The sequence below is a fragment of the Pristis pectinata genome, chromosome 3 (genome assembly GCF_009764475.1).
Source record: "Pristis pectinata isolate sPriPec2 chromosome 3, sPriPec2.1.pri, whole genome shotgun sequence".
Taxonomy (NCBI): domain Eukaryota; kingdom Metazoa; phylum Chordata; class Chondrichthyes; order Rhinopristiformes; family Pristidae; genus Pristis; species Pristis pectinata.
The window spans coordinates 15,408,655-15,424,104 of NC_067407.1; the positions used below are offsets into that span (position 1 = coordinate 15,408,655).

The 15,450-nt window shown below is 44.3% G+C and overlaps 1 protein-coding gene across 5 annotated transcripts in view; it reads right to left on the reverse strand.

Annotated features, from left to right (window-relative positions):
- Positions 1-15,450, reverse strand: part of bcar3 (BCAR3 adaptor protein, NSP family member) — a 158,276-nt gene that overhangs the window by 35,761 nt on the left and 107,065 nt on the right. Inside the window, exon 1 of one of the 5 annotated variants that reach the window (XM_052011195.1) lies at positions 2,736-2,879. The exons of the other annotated variants lie outside the window; for them this stretch is intronic. Coding sequence (XP_051867155.1) covers positions 2,736-2,816 — 81 coding nt within the window. The 5' untranslated portion in view covers positions 2,817-2,879. Of the gene's footprint in view, positions 1-2,735; positions 2,880-15,450 lie in introns of those variants that run through there. 5 annotated transcript variants of the gene reach the window in all.

The following is a 15,450-nucleotide window of genomic DNA, read 5'->3' on the forward strand; positions in this document are numbered from 1 at the left end:
AGAGGTATAGCATGTAAACAGGCCCTTCAGCCCACCAAGTCCACGCTGACCATCATTTACACTACTCCTACAGTAATGCCATTTTCCATTCTCCCTACATTCCCATCAACTCCTCGCAGATTCCACCAAATTACAGTGGCTAATTAACCTATCAACCTGCACATCTTTGGGGTGTAGGAAAAAACCAGCGCACAGACAGAAAACCCTCATAGTCACAGGGAGAATGTGCAAACTTCACACAGACAGTGCCTGAGGTCAGGATTGAACCCAGGTCTCTGGTGCTGTGAGGCAGCGGCTCTACCAGCTGCGCCACTCCTGGCTGGGGCTCTTCTCCCTAGAAAAGGAGTGCTGAAGGAGGAAGGTTTTTGGTTTGATGGGAAAAAGAGGGCGATTGAAGAGTCTTTGGGGGGGGGGGTGGGAGTGTGGGGAGAGATAGGCAACTGTAATGGGGAAAACTGCCAACATAATATAAATAGGGAACTCAAGAAGAAAGTTTATTTCTCCAGAAAGTGGCTGGAACGTGGATCTTGCTGGCACATAAAATGGTTGATGGGAATGGGAGGGAAAGGTGGATGAAGACACCAGAGAGGAGGCAATAGAGGGATGGGATTGTTGGCTGAGAAACAAGGTGAAGGTTGGCATGATGGACAACCTCCAGTGTAGAGCACTTGGGTGGCATCTCCCATTCCTGTGTGACACCTTTGGTGGTGTACCAAGGTGAGCAGATGAGTCTTCAAGTAGATGAGTTTTCTCAAGTGCTGCTCTTGCAAAGCCTACACAAAAATAACTTTTTAAAAATTTCCTGCTTTAAAATCATCAACTTTGTGAGCTTTTCATTTGTAGAACATCCTTTAATGAGTAGATATTTGAATTAGTATTGGTTTATTATTGTCACATGTACCGAGGTACAGTGAAAAACTTGTCTTGCATCCCGTTCATACAGATCAATTCATTACACAGTGCATTGAGGTAGTACAGGGTAAAACAATACAGAATGCAGAGTAAAGTGTCTCAGCTACAAGAGAAAGTGCAGTGCAGGTAGAAAATAAGGTGCAAGGTCATAATGAGGTAGATTGTGAGGTCAAGAGTCCATTGTACTAGGGAAACGTTCAGTAGTCTTATAACAGCGGGATAGAAGCTGTCCTGAGCCTGGTGATATGTGCTTTCAGGCTTTTGTATCTTATGCTTGATAGGAGAGGGGAGAAGAGATAATATCCTGGGTAGGTGTGGTCTTTGATTATGGTGACTGCATTACCCAGGCAGCAAGAGGTATAGACAGAGTCCATGGAGGGGAGGCTGGTTTCCTTGATGTGCTGAGCTGTGTCCACAACTCTCTGCAGTTTCTTGCAGTACCGGGCAGAGCAGTTGCCGTACCAAGCCATGATGCATCCAGACAGGATGCTTTCTATTGTGCATCGATAAAAGTTGGCGAGTGTCAGAATCTTCCCTTGCCAGCGACGGCATGGTGCATGGACCGGGTTAATGAAAGCCTCCGACTTGCGTTCCCAGGCTCCCGAACCCACTCGCCACATCATTGTCCACTGGGACCTCGCCCCCTCTCTGCAGCCACTTTGTTCTGAGGCTGGCCTCAGCTCCTCTGGGACGTCCCACCGAGCGGGAGCTCCACCCTGGGCCCCTTGCACTGAGTCCACCAGCCGACCCACCCGGCTCCCTTCCTTCCTGCCGATTGTGGGAACCCACTTCTGCAATCTTCCAACGGCTTGGTGGAGAGAGAATCTCCTATCTCCCGCCGGCAGCCGTGAACGGGGAACACCAGGCAGGCTCCCTCACCCTGTGACTACAAACGTTAAATTCTGGCCCCTCCGGAATTTTAGAGAGGGGTCAGATTTTCCACTTTGTGATGGCTTTATTCGGATTTCCAATCTAGAGCACAATTAAAAAGTTGTTGGTGACCACCCCAGACCGGTTACTCAGCGGCGACAACTCTTGTCTTTATAACGTTTGCGTTGTACAGACTAGAGTTTAAGTGGCCCCAACCCTCCAAAAAGACCAGCGGCTTGTGTTAAACCACATCCAGAAATTCATGGGCTGCCTTGACAATAGTTTTGCTCGCTGAAAAAGCTGACCAACAATTTCCTTTCCTGAGTATCTGTTCAGGATCCAAGTCCCGATCCCACTACTCTCCCCATGAATCACTGCTTTCTGCTGGACCGTGCAACCGATGCCTTCCAGCCTGTGACTAAAACGGTCCAATCTTTATTTTTAAACGATTTGAGGTTTTTTTTAAAAGCACGCAGTTCACTTGTGGTGCGATGGGTTATTTTGGATCATTCCCTCAGCTACAGCGTTGGTTGGACCCGGACCCCATCCAACGCTAAGAATACCGCAGCACTCACCCGAGAGAGGAGTTGGCTCCAAACTAAGTGGAAAGTTCCCATGACAACGTCTCCAAGTTATTTTAAGTATTAAAACTACATGCCAACCCAAGCAGCGCACGTTAAAGCAAACTCCAGACGCGCAGAAACAAGAAGTTAACAATTCAGGCTAAACGCTCAAGGAGTCACACATGGCCGCTTGGAATGGAGCGGGGTCCTGCCCGGCTACAGGTGACACAGAGGTTGACTGGAAATCAAAGCTTCAGATAAACACGGCCTGATGTGAACAGCTCCCATTCACAAGACGCCGCATGTCTACAGCTGATGGTGCCTCAGAACTAGCACAACCACGTTATTTTCCCTCATCCCTCTGTCTATTAAGGAATTCGAAGTCCATACCTTGATTCCAATGTAAGAGCTCCGGTAGAAACAGCACAAGGCTGCTGAAAGAGTTCTTAAAATGCTGCATCTTTCCGTCATGGTAGAGGATGTTGACAGTCCGTTAAATTTTACTAGCGCCGGGAAGGGTTGTTGGCAGACGTGGAGTATCTGACAGCTAGAGGCAGCCCATCACTGAGATCCCCAGCGCCTTGTGTCTGGGAGCCCTTCTTATCCACTAGTCAGCTTGAAGTGCCTTCTGACGAATAGGACTGTGAGGCTCTTTCTGACAGCTCCCCTCCGCAGCCCATGTATGGGCTGCAGGACTTCTCATGTGATTCCGGTGCTAAATACACTCTCCTCCGCCTGGGAGCAGACCTCAGCAGAGAGACTTTTAATGACGGATACTCGCCACCCCTCTCCCTCATTCACGGCTGCCAGTTAGTCGCGGCCTTACCTGGAATACCATTGCGGTGAATTTCTATTCTCTACAGGCAAAAATTCCGCTCTGAAGTAACTAATACTCCCGTTGTTCAATGAAAATTAACTGCTGGCTAGGAATATGGATTTACTCATCCAAATTATATAGATAACGCCTTCCCTATAACACTCTCTCATTAAGGAAACAACTCCTGGCTAATTGCCAATGGTATATATATTGAAAGGACCTTTGATATTAAAAGTGCAAACCCCCAATCCTCTGAATTAACTACCAAAATAGAGCTATTTGAAAAAAATAATTACTACTAAGACGTACCGCAGCCTTGCATACTTTACATTTTCTTCTCACTAATCATTAACCCATAACTCTCTCACAAAATGGTAGAGTTCGGAAGGAACAAACTTGCATTGAATGAAATGTCAGTCTGTGCAGATTTGATATTAGGAGTGAATCGGCCAGTGAATCACCTCATCCCACAAGCCAGTCTCTCTTACCACGGACTGACCCGGACCAGAGGACAGCAGGCTAACTGCTCTCAGGATAAATAGGGTTCAAAGAAACTATTCATTATCCATCCAGGCAAGATTAAAATAATAACACCTCTCAGTAACTCATCTAATGAAGTTGGAATGAATTATTTTCTCTACCTAGGTGACCATTCCAACTGGAAGCCACACTTTACACTTCCTTCAGCTTTAGTTAAGTCTCATTATCCTAGGGGTTCACCTAAACAGGAAGTGGACTAATCTTGTCTGGGCACCAAATGCCAATGATATTTTGGTGAAGTGTTGTCCTGTCAGTGGTGCCATCTTTCAGATGGAATTTTAAGCTGAGACTTTGTGTGGATGAGATCCTGTCCCTTATCTGAATGAGATTGGGAGCCTTCCCCTGGTATTCTCTTACCAGTCTTCAACCAACTTGATCAAGAGAAAATGTCTGTGGCTTCTTCCTGTGCACAAACTGAGACTCCGCCTACATAATGTCAGTGATTACATAACTACCTCACGGGGTGGGGAAGCACTTTAGGATAACTTGAGAAAGTGTAAGTGAAAGAACAAAAGTGGTTCTTTTTTTTTCCTTATGGAGTTCGAACCATGCATCAGTGGGTGGCTTTCTGTCTTGGAGCCAAAGCACTTGGAGTCTCACTCTAGAATCTAGGCTAATACCAATGCAGAACTGTGAAACTCCGATGTTCCAAAATCCTTATGGTTTGGCAACTGGCTCACTGGGTGCTGAACCCTCTGCTCCCATGAAACTCACCCAGGTCCCATTCCCACGTCCCCTTTCTCACCAGAGCCCTGGTTTCCACGCTCTCTTGAAAATCACCAGCTGTGTCTCCCACACTCCCATGAAACGTACTGGTTTTCGGGGAAAATTGTCAAACTATTGTACTGTGAAATATCTAAAAGAAGTGAATGAAAAGGAAGGTTGGAGTATCAACTGGCATAACATCCAACAGTCCAGAAAATCTACCGTCCAGCCCCTCTTGACCTCACAATCTATCTTGCTATGGCCTTGCACCTCATTGTCTGCCTGCACTGCACTTTCTCTGTAGCCGTAACACTTTATTCTGCATTCTGTTATTGTTTTCCCTTGTACTACCTCAATGCACTATTGTGATGGAATGATCTGAATGGATGACATGCTAAACAAAGCTTTTCACTGTACTCGGTACATGTGACAATAATAAACCAAAGTTTTGAGCATGCCAGGTTAATGGTGTTTTAGTGTACTGAGCAAGGTGCCATCTGATGAACAACATATTGGAACAGGACGCTTTGTGATACTTCAATCGTCAGGAATGATCCCCTGGCACTGACCAGAAGAATCGGGGAGTTATTGCCATGGTCCTGGCCAACAGTTATCCTTCAATTCACATTGTTAAAGGAGGTTAGTCATTGTCTCATTGCTGTGCCCAAAGTGTACTTTTTTTTAAGGATGTGGAGATTTAATATCCATCCCTGATTGCTCCTGAAGGCAATTCTGACTTAACCACATGGATGGTCTGTAGTCACATAGAGGCCAGACTGTGAGGACAACAGATATTTTCCTCTGAAGTGCACTGGTTTTTTTACAACAATCCAGAAGTTTCACATTTATCACACTAGTCAATTTCAGATTTATTTAATTCCTTGGATGAAAGTAAAAGGCTGCCATGGTGGGATTCAAACTTGTCTCCCTTGATCAATGTTCGACAACTGTGACTGCTAATCCAATAATTTAACTAGAGGCCTGTATTCTATGTTCCCTATACTGTAGCAGGGACTGCACAGGTGAGAGTTGTTGGCCTTGAAGCACTTTGGGAAGCCCAGAGGTTCCAAAAAAAAGTTATTCATGAAAAGTGCTGTACAAGACTTACAAAAAGTGCTGGAGGAACTCAGCAGCTCAGGCAGCATCTATGGAGGGAAATAAACAGTCGACATTTCCGGTCAAGACCCTTCATCAGGATGGAAAGAAGTGTTGCTCTAGATTCCAGCATCTGCAGAATCTCTTGTGTCTATACAAGACTTATTTTATTGCATTCTTACATATGTCTATCATCTGATTAAATGAGATGGAGCAACTTCTGTCAATAATTCTCCTGTCCCACACATATGCAAACAAAGTAGTCCAACTACAGAACTTCTAAGGACCTTCCCATTACTATTTCAGTGTCAAGTTAGCCATCATGTTCTTGCTATTCACCAATCTCAGGGATATCCAGGTTTGCAAACATAATCAACACTCTCAAATACGACAGGAAATCTTTAATGTTCCTTTTATAAATTTGTGTTAAAAAAATAACTCATATGACTTTACTGACAACATATGTGCAATTGTTTTGATATATATTAATAGAATACGATTGTATTGGTCTGTGATATATTAGAAGTTTAAAATGACGAAAAGGTGGGACAGTGTTGATCAAAACATGCCTTTCCGATAGAAGGGGTGTCAAGAATAAGGACCACAAATACAGGATTAAAAGCAAGAGATTATGAATAATGGGCAGGAGAAACATGGTCATATTGAGAATTGTGAAGCTGGGAGATTCACCTTAGAGTTAGTGGTTGAAATGGACAGCCTTTCCAAATTCAAGGCTGGATTGCATAGGTGGATAAAGGAAAAGGATTAATGGGAATACGGAAACGGAGAAGGCAAGTGGAATAACAATTGTCTGCCTGCTCGGATTGTAAAGGTCAATGGATCCTCTGTACTCATGGCCTGCTTCCATAGTGTAACTTCTGTGACAGTTAACCATGGACATGCATCATTAGAACTGGGTTGCTTCAGGGCAAGTGTTCTGGGAATTTATTAAACGATGAATCATTCTTCTAGAACATTAAGATGTGCACACCGGTGGTTTATGCGGGTGAGACTGAGACAGGGCAGTGCCACATCAAGGCAATTTTAAGTGTAACTGGGAAATTTCAGGCTCTGATTGCTTTGGCTTGTACCTACACTTCGACCGACATTTAATTGCGAAGCATTGTCATTTGGTTACTGAACCCATTCTCTGCTCAGCTATTCAAGGCCAATCAATGAGCCTTCAATGTTGCAGGAAGTCACTTGAGGAACTTTGTATGCAACGGCTTACAATGTAGTGCTATCTCACATCTTACAACATCTGTAATCCCCATCAAGTCACAATGTTTTTTGTATTTTCCTTCCACCTTATGATGACTCAAACTCACATCTTTTTTTCAAATTTTAATCGGTAGCTCTCACGTGCTGTGCAAGTTGTTGTAGCTAGGGTGCAGTGTGTAGTGTTGCGGCCTGACAGTTCCAGTGTCCTGGGTTCAGTTCTGGTCTCCAATGCTGTCTGTATGAGATCTACACATTCTCCCTGTGACCGTGCGAGTTTTCCCTTCCCAGCCCGCTCCAGTTTCCTCCCACATCTCAAAGGCGTGCTGGTTGGTAGGTGAATTGACTGCTGTAAATTACCCCCAGCGTGGGTGTTAGGAGGGTCCTTTTCAGAGAGTATAGGTGACAGGGAAAGTAAGTGGGAGAATGGGATAGTTCCAAGGGTTGGCATAGACTTGATGGGTCAAATGGCATGGGAAATATTCAGTGGTGTGGGAAATATATTAGAATTATCATTAACGAAATGGCAGCCAATCTGCATACAGTAAAATCCCACAAACAATGGAATAAATTGTGTTCTGGAGATGAAAGAAAGCTGCCTTAATATTACAGTGGATATGAGATTTCAAGTTCATGGTCAAATAGAACACTGTTTACTGACCTTGACCATCAATCAGAGTGCGGGATGAAATTACCGATTGACATGCCGTACACTGGGTGAGAGCTGTAGAGATGGTTTCCAGTGTCAATGCTTTACTGAATAAAACAAGGGCTTGTCCACAGCTTGGGTGTCAGAGAGGGAGTGAGTGAGTGTGAGAGGTAGGTCAAAGTCATTGGTCAAAGAGAGTGTAGACAAACACTTCCAACATCTTGGTACAAAATCACAAAAAGTTATAGATTGAAAGAAAATCAAAGAAAGAATATGTGGTTATGAAACTGGAGGAAAAATCCACTGGAAAACAAAAACTATGCAAAGATCAAGATAAACACTTATCGTAATTTGTTTAGGAAAAACTACTCCACAAATAGAATCCCAAATATTTGGGATGCCCAAAATCTCCTAGCAACCACTAAAAACTGTCCAGTGTTGCAGGCAGTTGTGCTCTTTTGTAAGTCATGTGTAGACAAAGATTCCCAAGATGTTCAAGCCTGGCCAACAGATGTCCCAGTTGAGTTCCAAACTAGCTCTTAACTGGAAATAGTGTGAATAGAATGAATGACTTATAACATATGAGATCCAGAACACAAACTTGTGACTGCTTCAGAACATTCTTCAGCTAGCAAGAGAGACATTTGTGTATTGCCAGTCTCCAATGTAAAGTGGACAGCACAATTTAAACCCGTTTTTGAGGCCAATCCCAGCTGGGTTTGGGGATGGACAATAAAGGTAACAGTGATTGGTCCGTCTTATGAACAACAAACTTGTGGGAAAAAATGGACCTTTACACAAATTGTTGCTCGGATGCCTTGAAGAGGAAAGTAAACACAGACAGGAAGGGGTAATGAATGAAGGACATGTTGATCTGGCAAGGGGTGGAGCCCAAACATTATACGACGAAGACCTACTGGGCTTGTTTCTTACATAATTTAATGAATAATATTTTAATATCCCCGGCAGAAGAGATGTTTTCTCAAGTTATGTAATCAATTGTCTGGAAGGACAATGATAATAGAAGACATACATTTTTCGCACTCCTTCAGACACCCCAGTATGTTTTACAGCTACTCAACTGGTTTTGAAGTGTACTTGTTGTTGCATGTAGAAAATGCAGAAGCCAATTTTGAGCACAGCAAACACCCACATCAACAGCGTGATAATATAAAAGAAGCCAAAGAATAACGTGGTGGGAGTGAAGGCAGAAAGGGTGCGATTTCAGAAAAAGACACAATGCAGACACAGAGAGTAATGGAGCTGTCATTTTCCACAGCTGACCAGGACACGATGCTTAGAGGCACAAGAGGCACTTTGGGTCGAGACCCTTCATCTGGACTTGAAATGATGACTGTCCATTTCTCTCTACGGATGCTGCTCGACCCACTGAGGTCCTCCAGCAGATTGTTTGCTGCTCCAGATTCCAGCATCTGCAGTCTCTTGTGAATCCTTTCTTCATTTCCAACACGAATCCGCGTGGAAGTACTAATTCATGAAAGCTACCCTTCAACTCTCACGCAGATCAGGAAATCACAGGCATTTCAGGATTACTTCAGTGGCCACAAAGCAATATTGGGATGTCCTGGGGTCATGAAAAGGACCACACTAAATATAACTTTTTTCCCTCCCTTTAATTGTCCAGTTGTTAGTTGGACCACAAGCATGCATTCAGAAAAATCAACCTTTATTGGGAGTTTTATTTGAATTATTTGTTTATAGGTTGTGGACGTTATTGGTAACACCAATATTTAATTTCCAGTCTTTAAGGAATTGAGGAGGCAACTGTACTGTTGGAAAAAAAAGAGCTGCTGGAGGAACTCAGTGGGTCAGGCAGCATCTGTGGAGGGAAATGGACAGTCGACGTTTTGGGTCGAGTCCCTTCACCTGTACTGAAAGAGGGGAAATAGCCAGTATAAAGAGGTGAGGGGGAGAGATGGGGCAGCTGGCAAATGATAGGTGGATCCAAGTGAGGAGGGGTTGATTGACGGGTCATGTCAGGAGGGGGAGGGAAGAGTGGTGATAATGACAGAGGCTGGGAGGTGACAGGTGGAGACAACAAAGGTGAACAGTGGAACCAAATAAGGGAGGGAAGGTGGGCAGCTGGGAACAGTGGGTAGGGGAGGGGTCAGGGGACCCAGTAGGAGGAGTGTGTGGGTGATGGGCAGACGGATAGATGAGGGAGGGGAAAGAAATTACGGCTTGCGGTTGCGGGCTGGGTTGGAAAGAAGGGTGGGCGTGAGAGGATCTGGGTTGCTCAGAAGGGGAGAGAGAAAGGGACAGAGGAGGAGCAAGTTACCTGAAATTAGAGAATTTAATTGGTGGATCACATTGGAATGACGTAAGGACCAGACTAGGTAAGGATGGCTCATTACTTTCTCTGAACAGTCAGACAGATTTACAATAACCTGGTAGTTTCATGGCTGCCATTACCAAGTCTAACTTTAATTCCAGATTTACTTAATTACTTGAACTTAAATTCACTGGCTGCCATGGTGGGATACAAACTCACATCTTTAGCTCTGATTACCGGTCTACTGTACCGTTGCTGCTGTCGACATTTTTCTCACGTATTATGTTACCAGTATAATAAGTTTGCTCTGTACACCAGACCAGAAGTCACTGTTCCTAAGCAAGCCATAATCATCATCTTTATCAGCATCTAAGGGACCTTCAAACATGGATCAGACAAACATCTGAGTTTAGAAATGCCTGCACTTAGGCTAATTACAGCCCTCATTCAGCGCACTACAGTGAATGCTGTAATATAAACTGTGATAACTAAATTGGGAAAGGGGACACACCCAGATCACCAGTTGATTCCGTGCATGACTGGTGTGCCAGGAAGTTTTACATGGGGTCCCACCCAAGCACTCTATTACTCGGCTGAAATTCACCACCTCCATTTGCCTCATTGCTATCAAAGAAAGAAGAGAAAGGAAAGTCCTTTCTTGTTCAGAAAAATAACTTACTGAGCAAAGTATCTGGTAAAATAGCTACTGATCATTATTTAAATGTATCGAGAGCAGAGTTGGCAGACGAGTCAGTACATCGAGTCCATTGCTGAGCCATCCACTCGATAAATAGGAGAACGGCAGATTGATAATCGGGTAGCAATAGTAACTAGTGACAAGGCAGAGAGAGAGACTTACCATCAGAAACAACACACCTCAGTACAGACACTTAATGTGTGGAGATATTGGTGAGTGTTTGTGTACTAGTGCAATTCACCATTAATCAGGCCATCAGATGTGACTTTTGGCCATGAGTAGGGAAACTGCATTTAAATGTGAAATGGCAGATGGCTTATGTGAAGTGGTAACACTGGTGTGTCCATCCATCCAAAGTGCTCATTAGCGAGAAGTGTGTCTTAGGGGGAAATTACAATGTCCCAATTTAATTCACTAAAAGTACTATCTGCTACCAATGGAGGGAGAATTCCTCTGGGATTTGGAACTCATTAATGCTACTCTTGCATCTTATCATAAAATCAGATCTTTGAACCCAAGGAGTTACTCACAATTCAACAGGGCAAGAGCAAGACTTTATCCAACTGGAATATTAAAATGTGCAATTGTTAATGTATGTTGGTCTGTCAGTCCTCCCTTTCTAATGCATAACTTCTCAGATCCAATCAAACTTCAGAAAGAAGGCTGACTGCATTTCCCATTAGAGGATCAATAATGAAGAGGGTGACCAATTACTTCATTGGCCACTGTTCCATAATATTGGCTTGACTCCATTTTGCCTTCACATTTGAGGAGGTTGACAGGATCTTATCCCCAGTTACCTGGGTTTTCCTTGCTGCCCACACATCTTACAATGGGAGTCTAAACGTTAAAAGCATCACAACAAATCCACTCCTCAGTGGGAACCACAGGCTTGTGAGAAATACTGAACGAAGCTTTGGACAGTTCGAAATTACAATTGGCAATCTTGTGTTTAAATACTGCATGTACATGATTGTACTCCTGCAGAATAAACTTGGTGCATTTTACACTCTCCCACTTGCAGGTTATAGAACCAGCATGTGACCAGTGTCTGTGCCAACCCATACCTCAGTCTCACAGCTAGTGGGATCAGCCCACAGAGTGAGCCAGAAGACCTCAGGGAATATGAGGAAAAATCTCTAAAACTAATCAAGCATCAGTATGGCTCCAGACGAGACAAAGCTGTCTGACCAAGAGGGGTTTAAGTAAGTTTAGGGAATTACGTGCTTGTAAGCAATTCACCAGTAATAAAGGAAAATAAGAACAGTTCTGGTTGAAAGAAAATTTCTGATTTAAGAAATGTCCCAGGAATGTTCCCTGTGACTCGGGGCAGTGGCTAGGTGCCAGATCCTTTCCACTTCACCACAATACTAAAAACAATCTATGTAGAGGAGGGAAGGTTCAAGTGACCAGGCTGGACCCAAACCTACCAACACAAGGTCATGGACAATTTCAAGATCCTTCAGAGTGCTATCAGTGCAATGTCCCATTGCACAACTGGTATACTGTCAATCTCTATTGTGAAGATGGTAAGATCTTTATTAGTCACATGTACATAGAAATACATCCTTTGCGTAGAGTGTTCTGGGTGCAGCCCGCAAGTGTCGCCATGTTTCCGGCGTCAACAAAGCATGCCCATAACTTCCTAACCCGTACGTCTCCGGAACGTGGGAGGAAACCGGAGCACCTGGAGGAAACCCACGCAGACATACGGGGAGAACATACAAACTCCTTACAGACAGTGGCCAGAATTGAACCCTAGTTGCTGGCGCTGTAATAGTGTTATGCTAACTGCTACACTACTGTGCCTGCACATAGTGTGAGCACATTGGCTGTTGTGTTTCCTACAATGATGATGCACTTCAAAAAGTACTCAATGCTTGTAAAGACTTCCACCAGGAAAGATACTATGAATGCATCTCTTCCCTTCTTTCAAATCGGAATGAAATGGCCGGCAGTCTGCCAGCAACTAATTGGGTAAAACGAGTAAAGTTAATGGAAGAATTTCTGTTGGAGCAAACTATGAAATTGAAGGACAACATTCTCAAGCAACACAGACCAAATGAGAGTTTCAAATAAATTTTCAACTGCAGTCATGAGTTCAAGTCACAACTGAGACTCTCTCAGGTTATTCACGACCATCAATAAAATCCACCAAAGATCGAATCTGTAATTATAGCATTATCGCTCATTCCTACGGTTCATACCAAGATGTTTGATAAAGTGTTAATTAAGGAACACTCCCCCTTGCTGAGAAAAGTAAACAATGCCAGAGAAACACAGAATTCCCTTGTTGGTCTGAGAAAAGATATTGCTTCAGAGACCACTTTACAGTCACCTATTCTCAACATAACTCAGCTCACAATTAAAGGCTCACAGCTAAGTCACAACTGAAGCACATCGTCCTTTGTGGTGATTCTTTTACCCACTTCCCACCCCATCCCCACAGTTCTTCCTCCTCTCTGCCTTAAGCAGGTGCTCCTTATTCTGAGACCATGGCCTCTGGTTCTGGGCTCTCCAAGGAGAGGCAACATCTTCTCCACAGTTACCCTGTCTACCCCCTGAGAATCTTCCATGTTTCACACCTCTCATTCTTCCAAGCTCCAAGGGTCCACTTCCAATCTGTTTAGTCTGTCGTTTCAGGACAATCCTTCCACACCTGGGATCATTCTAGTGAACCTTCTGAACACCCCCAAAGATATTACTTCAATATCTTTCCTTAAACAGAGGGGCTAAAACTGTTAGCAGTACCCTTGGTATAGTCTCACTAGCACCTTCCTTACTTTTACACCCCAGCTTCTTGAAATAAAGGCCAACATCCATTCGCCTTTCCTATCACCTGTTGCACTTGTCTGCTAGCTTTCTGTGTTTTGTGCACAAAGATGCTCAGATTCCTTTTTGATGGTATTTTTGACTATCGGGAGAAATCTGTTCCATTGTTCATTCACTATTCAGGATCTGGGAATCATTGTCAAGGACAGAATTTATTGTCAATCCCCAAGTGTCCCTGACGGTGAGCTGCCTTCTTGAACTGCTTGAGCTGCCTTCTTGAACTGCTTGAGCTGCCTTCTTGAACTGCTTCACTCATTCTGGTGAAGTTACTCACACAATGTTGTGGGGGAAGGAGTTCCAGGAGTTAGACCCAGGCATGGAGAAGGACCACGGTGGTGTTCCCATACACCCGTTGTTCCTGTCCTTCTTGGTGGCAGGTTACTGCTCATTGGACACCAGGTAAGGTGGTGGTGAACACTGTGACAGCAACAGACCTCAGTCCCATGGAAACACTGATATTGTACAAAGAGGGAACCTCTCTTCGCTCAGTTTCATCGTTTGGATTAGCTGCCCCACATTGGCACAACTAAACCAGGTCAAACAATAAGATGCACCACTAACATCCAATGGCATTTCCTCTAAAACCTTATCTTTATTTCACTCTCCACAGCTGTCTGGCCTTTCGAGTATTTCAAGCCTTTTCTGTTTTGATTAAAACATATTTGAAGCTATTTTGTGTGCACTAGAAACTCAGTTGCCTGATGCTGACCCTTTTCCCAGCAATATGCAATTGAAAATTGATTTCATTGTGCAGGGAAATAGAAGAAGACCATTTCTAAATCCTTCTGTGTCACTCTAGAAATTTGACTGGACACCTATGGACCTCACCCTGAGAGCCCTTCACATGACTGTCTATTGAGCCACACATTAGACCATGTCATTCCCGGTGCAATGTAACTCTTCAACAATTGGGGGGAAACTTGAGCTATGGTTTCTAGGGGCACTAAGTGCTGGTCACTGCTAGGGCAACCAGGTCACCAAAAGGCAATGCTGGACTGGGAGGGTTCCCTTACTTAGCTTTCATCCTTTGGACTCCTTCACAATAGCTCTTCCCCAAATCTCTCTGCTGATCTCCCAGACCTCAAAACACATGACCCTCCAAACATCCAACCACAAGATCCCAAGGTGACCTGACAGATGCCTCCGTCTTCAACCTCCCCTCTAGAGTATTGTACTTGATGTTCACAATGTGGTCTTCTCTGCACTGGAGAAACCAAACACAGGTGGTGCGATGGCTTTGCGGACCACCTGCACTCAGTCCACAGAAGTGACCCTGAGCTTCCCGTAGCCTGCCACTTTAATTCCCCACCTCACTCCTACACTGACCTCTCTGTCTGTGGCCTCCTATACTGTTACGACGGGGCCCATTGCAAGCTCGAGGAACAGCACCTCATCTTCTGTATCAGCACATTGTAGCCTTCCAGACTCAATATCAAATTCTCCAGTCTTAGGTAGGTCACGCTTTCTATCTGTTTGCGAACTGGCCATTTCCACCTGTTGTCTAATTGGCTTCAGGTTAGTTTATTGTCACATACACCAGGGTGCAATGAAATTCCTTGCTCACGTGAAGCTCACAGAGTAAACTGTATAATGGTAATAATGAATACAATAAATGCAGGTTCAGTATTTCTTATTCTATTCGTATAGTCTGGCCTGCAGGGCATGTCCCATAACCTCACCGTTTACAACACATTACACAGACAATGAAGCTAACGTTCTGGTAACTGACTCTACTGAGTCATTTGGATTCACCCGATCAGAGATGTTCCCTTTGTTCTACCCATCTTCTCCCCCACCTCCTCTCCTACTGAAAACTATCTTGTTTTTCTCTCTTTCCCAGTTCAGATGAAGGGCCCCAGACCTGAAACATTTACTGGTTTACCTTCCACAGACGCTGCCTGACCTGCTGAGGGTTTCCAGCAGTTTCTAGTTTTGTTTCAATTTCCAGCATCCACAGTTTGTTTAATTTCCTTCCTCACCACCATCCAGCCTGTCCTTAGCCACGACCCTTCAACCCTACCCCAACAATTTCACTGGCACTGATCTTATTCCAACCTCCTTCCACACCCCCGTCCGGTACAGACTACTTCCCAACAGGTCAACGTCAGTGCTGATCCTCCACACAAGCCTCTACGTCAGTGTAACTTGCTATTCCTATCCCTCTGATGCCTTTCCAGCTCCCCTTTAACTGCATGCATCTCATGTCCTCAACTTGCTCAGAAATTCCAGTCTCTCTGGGCTATCCCAATAGTTTTACCT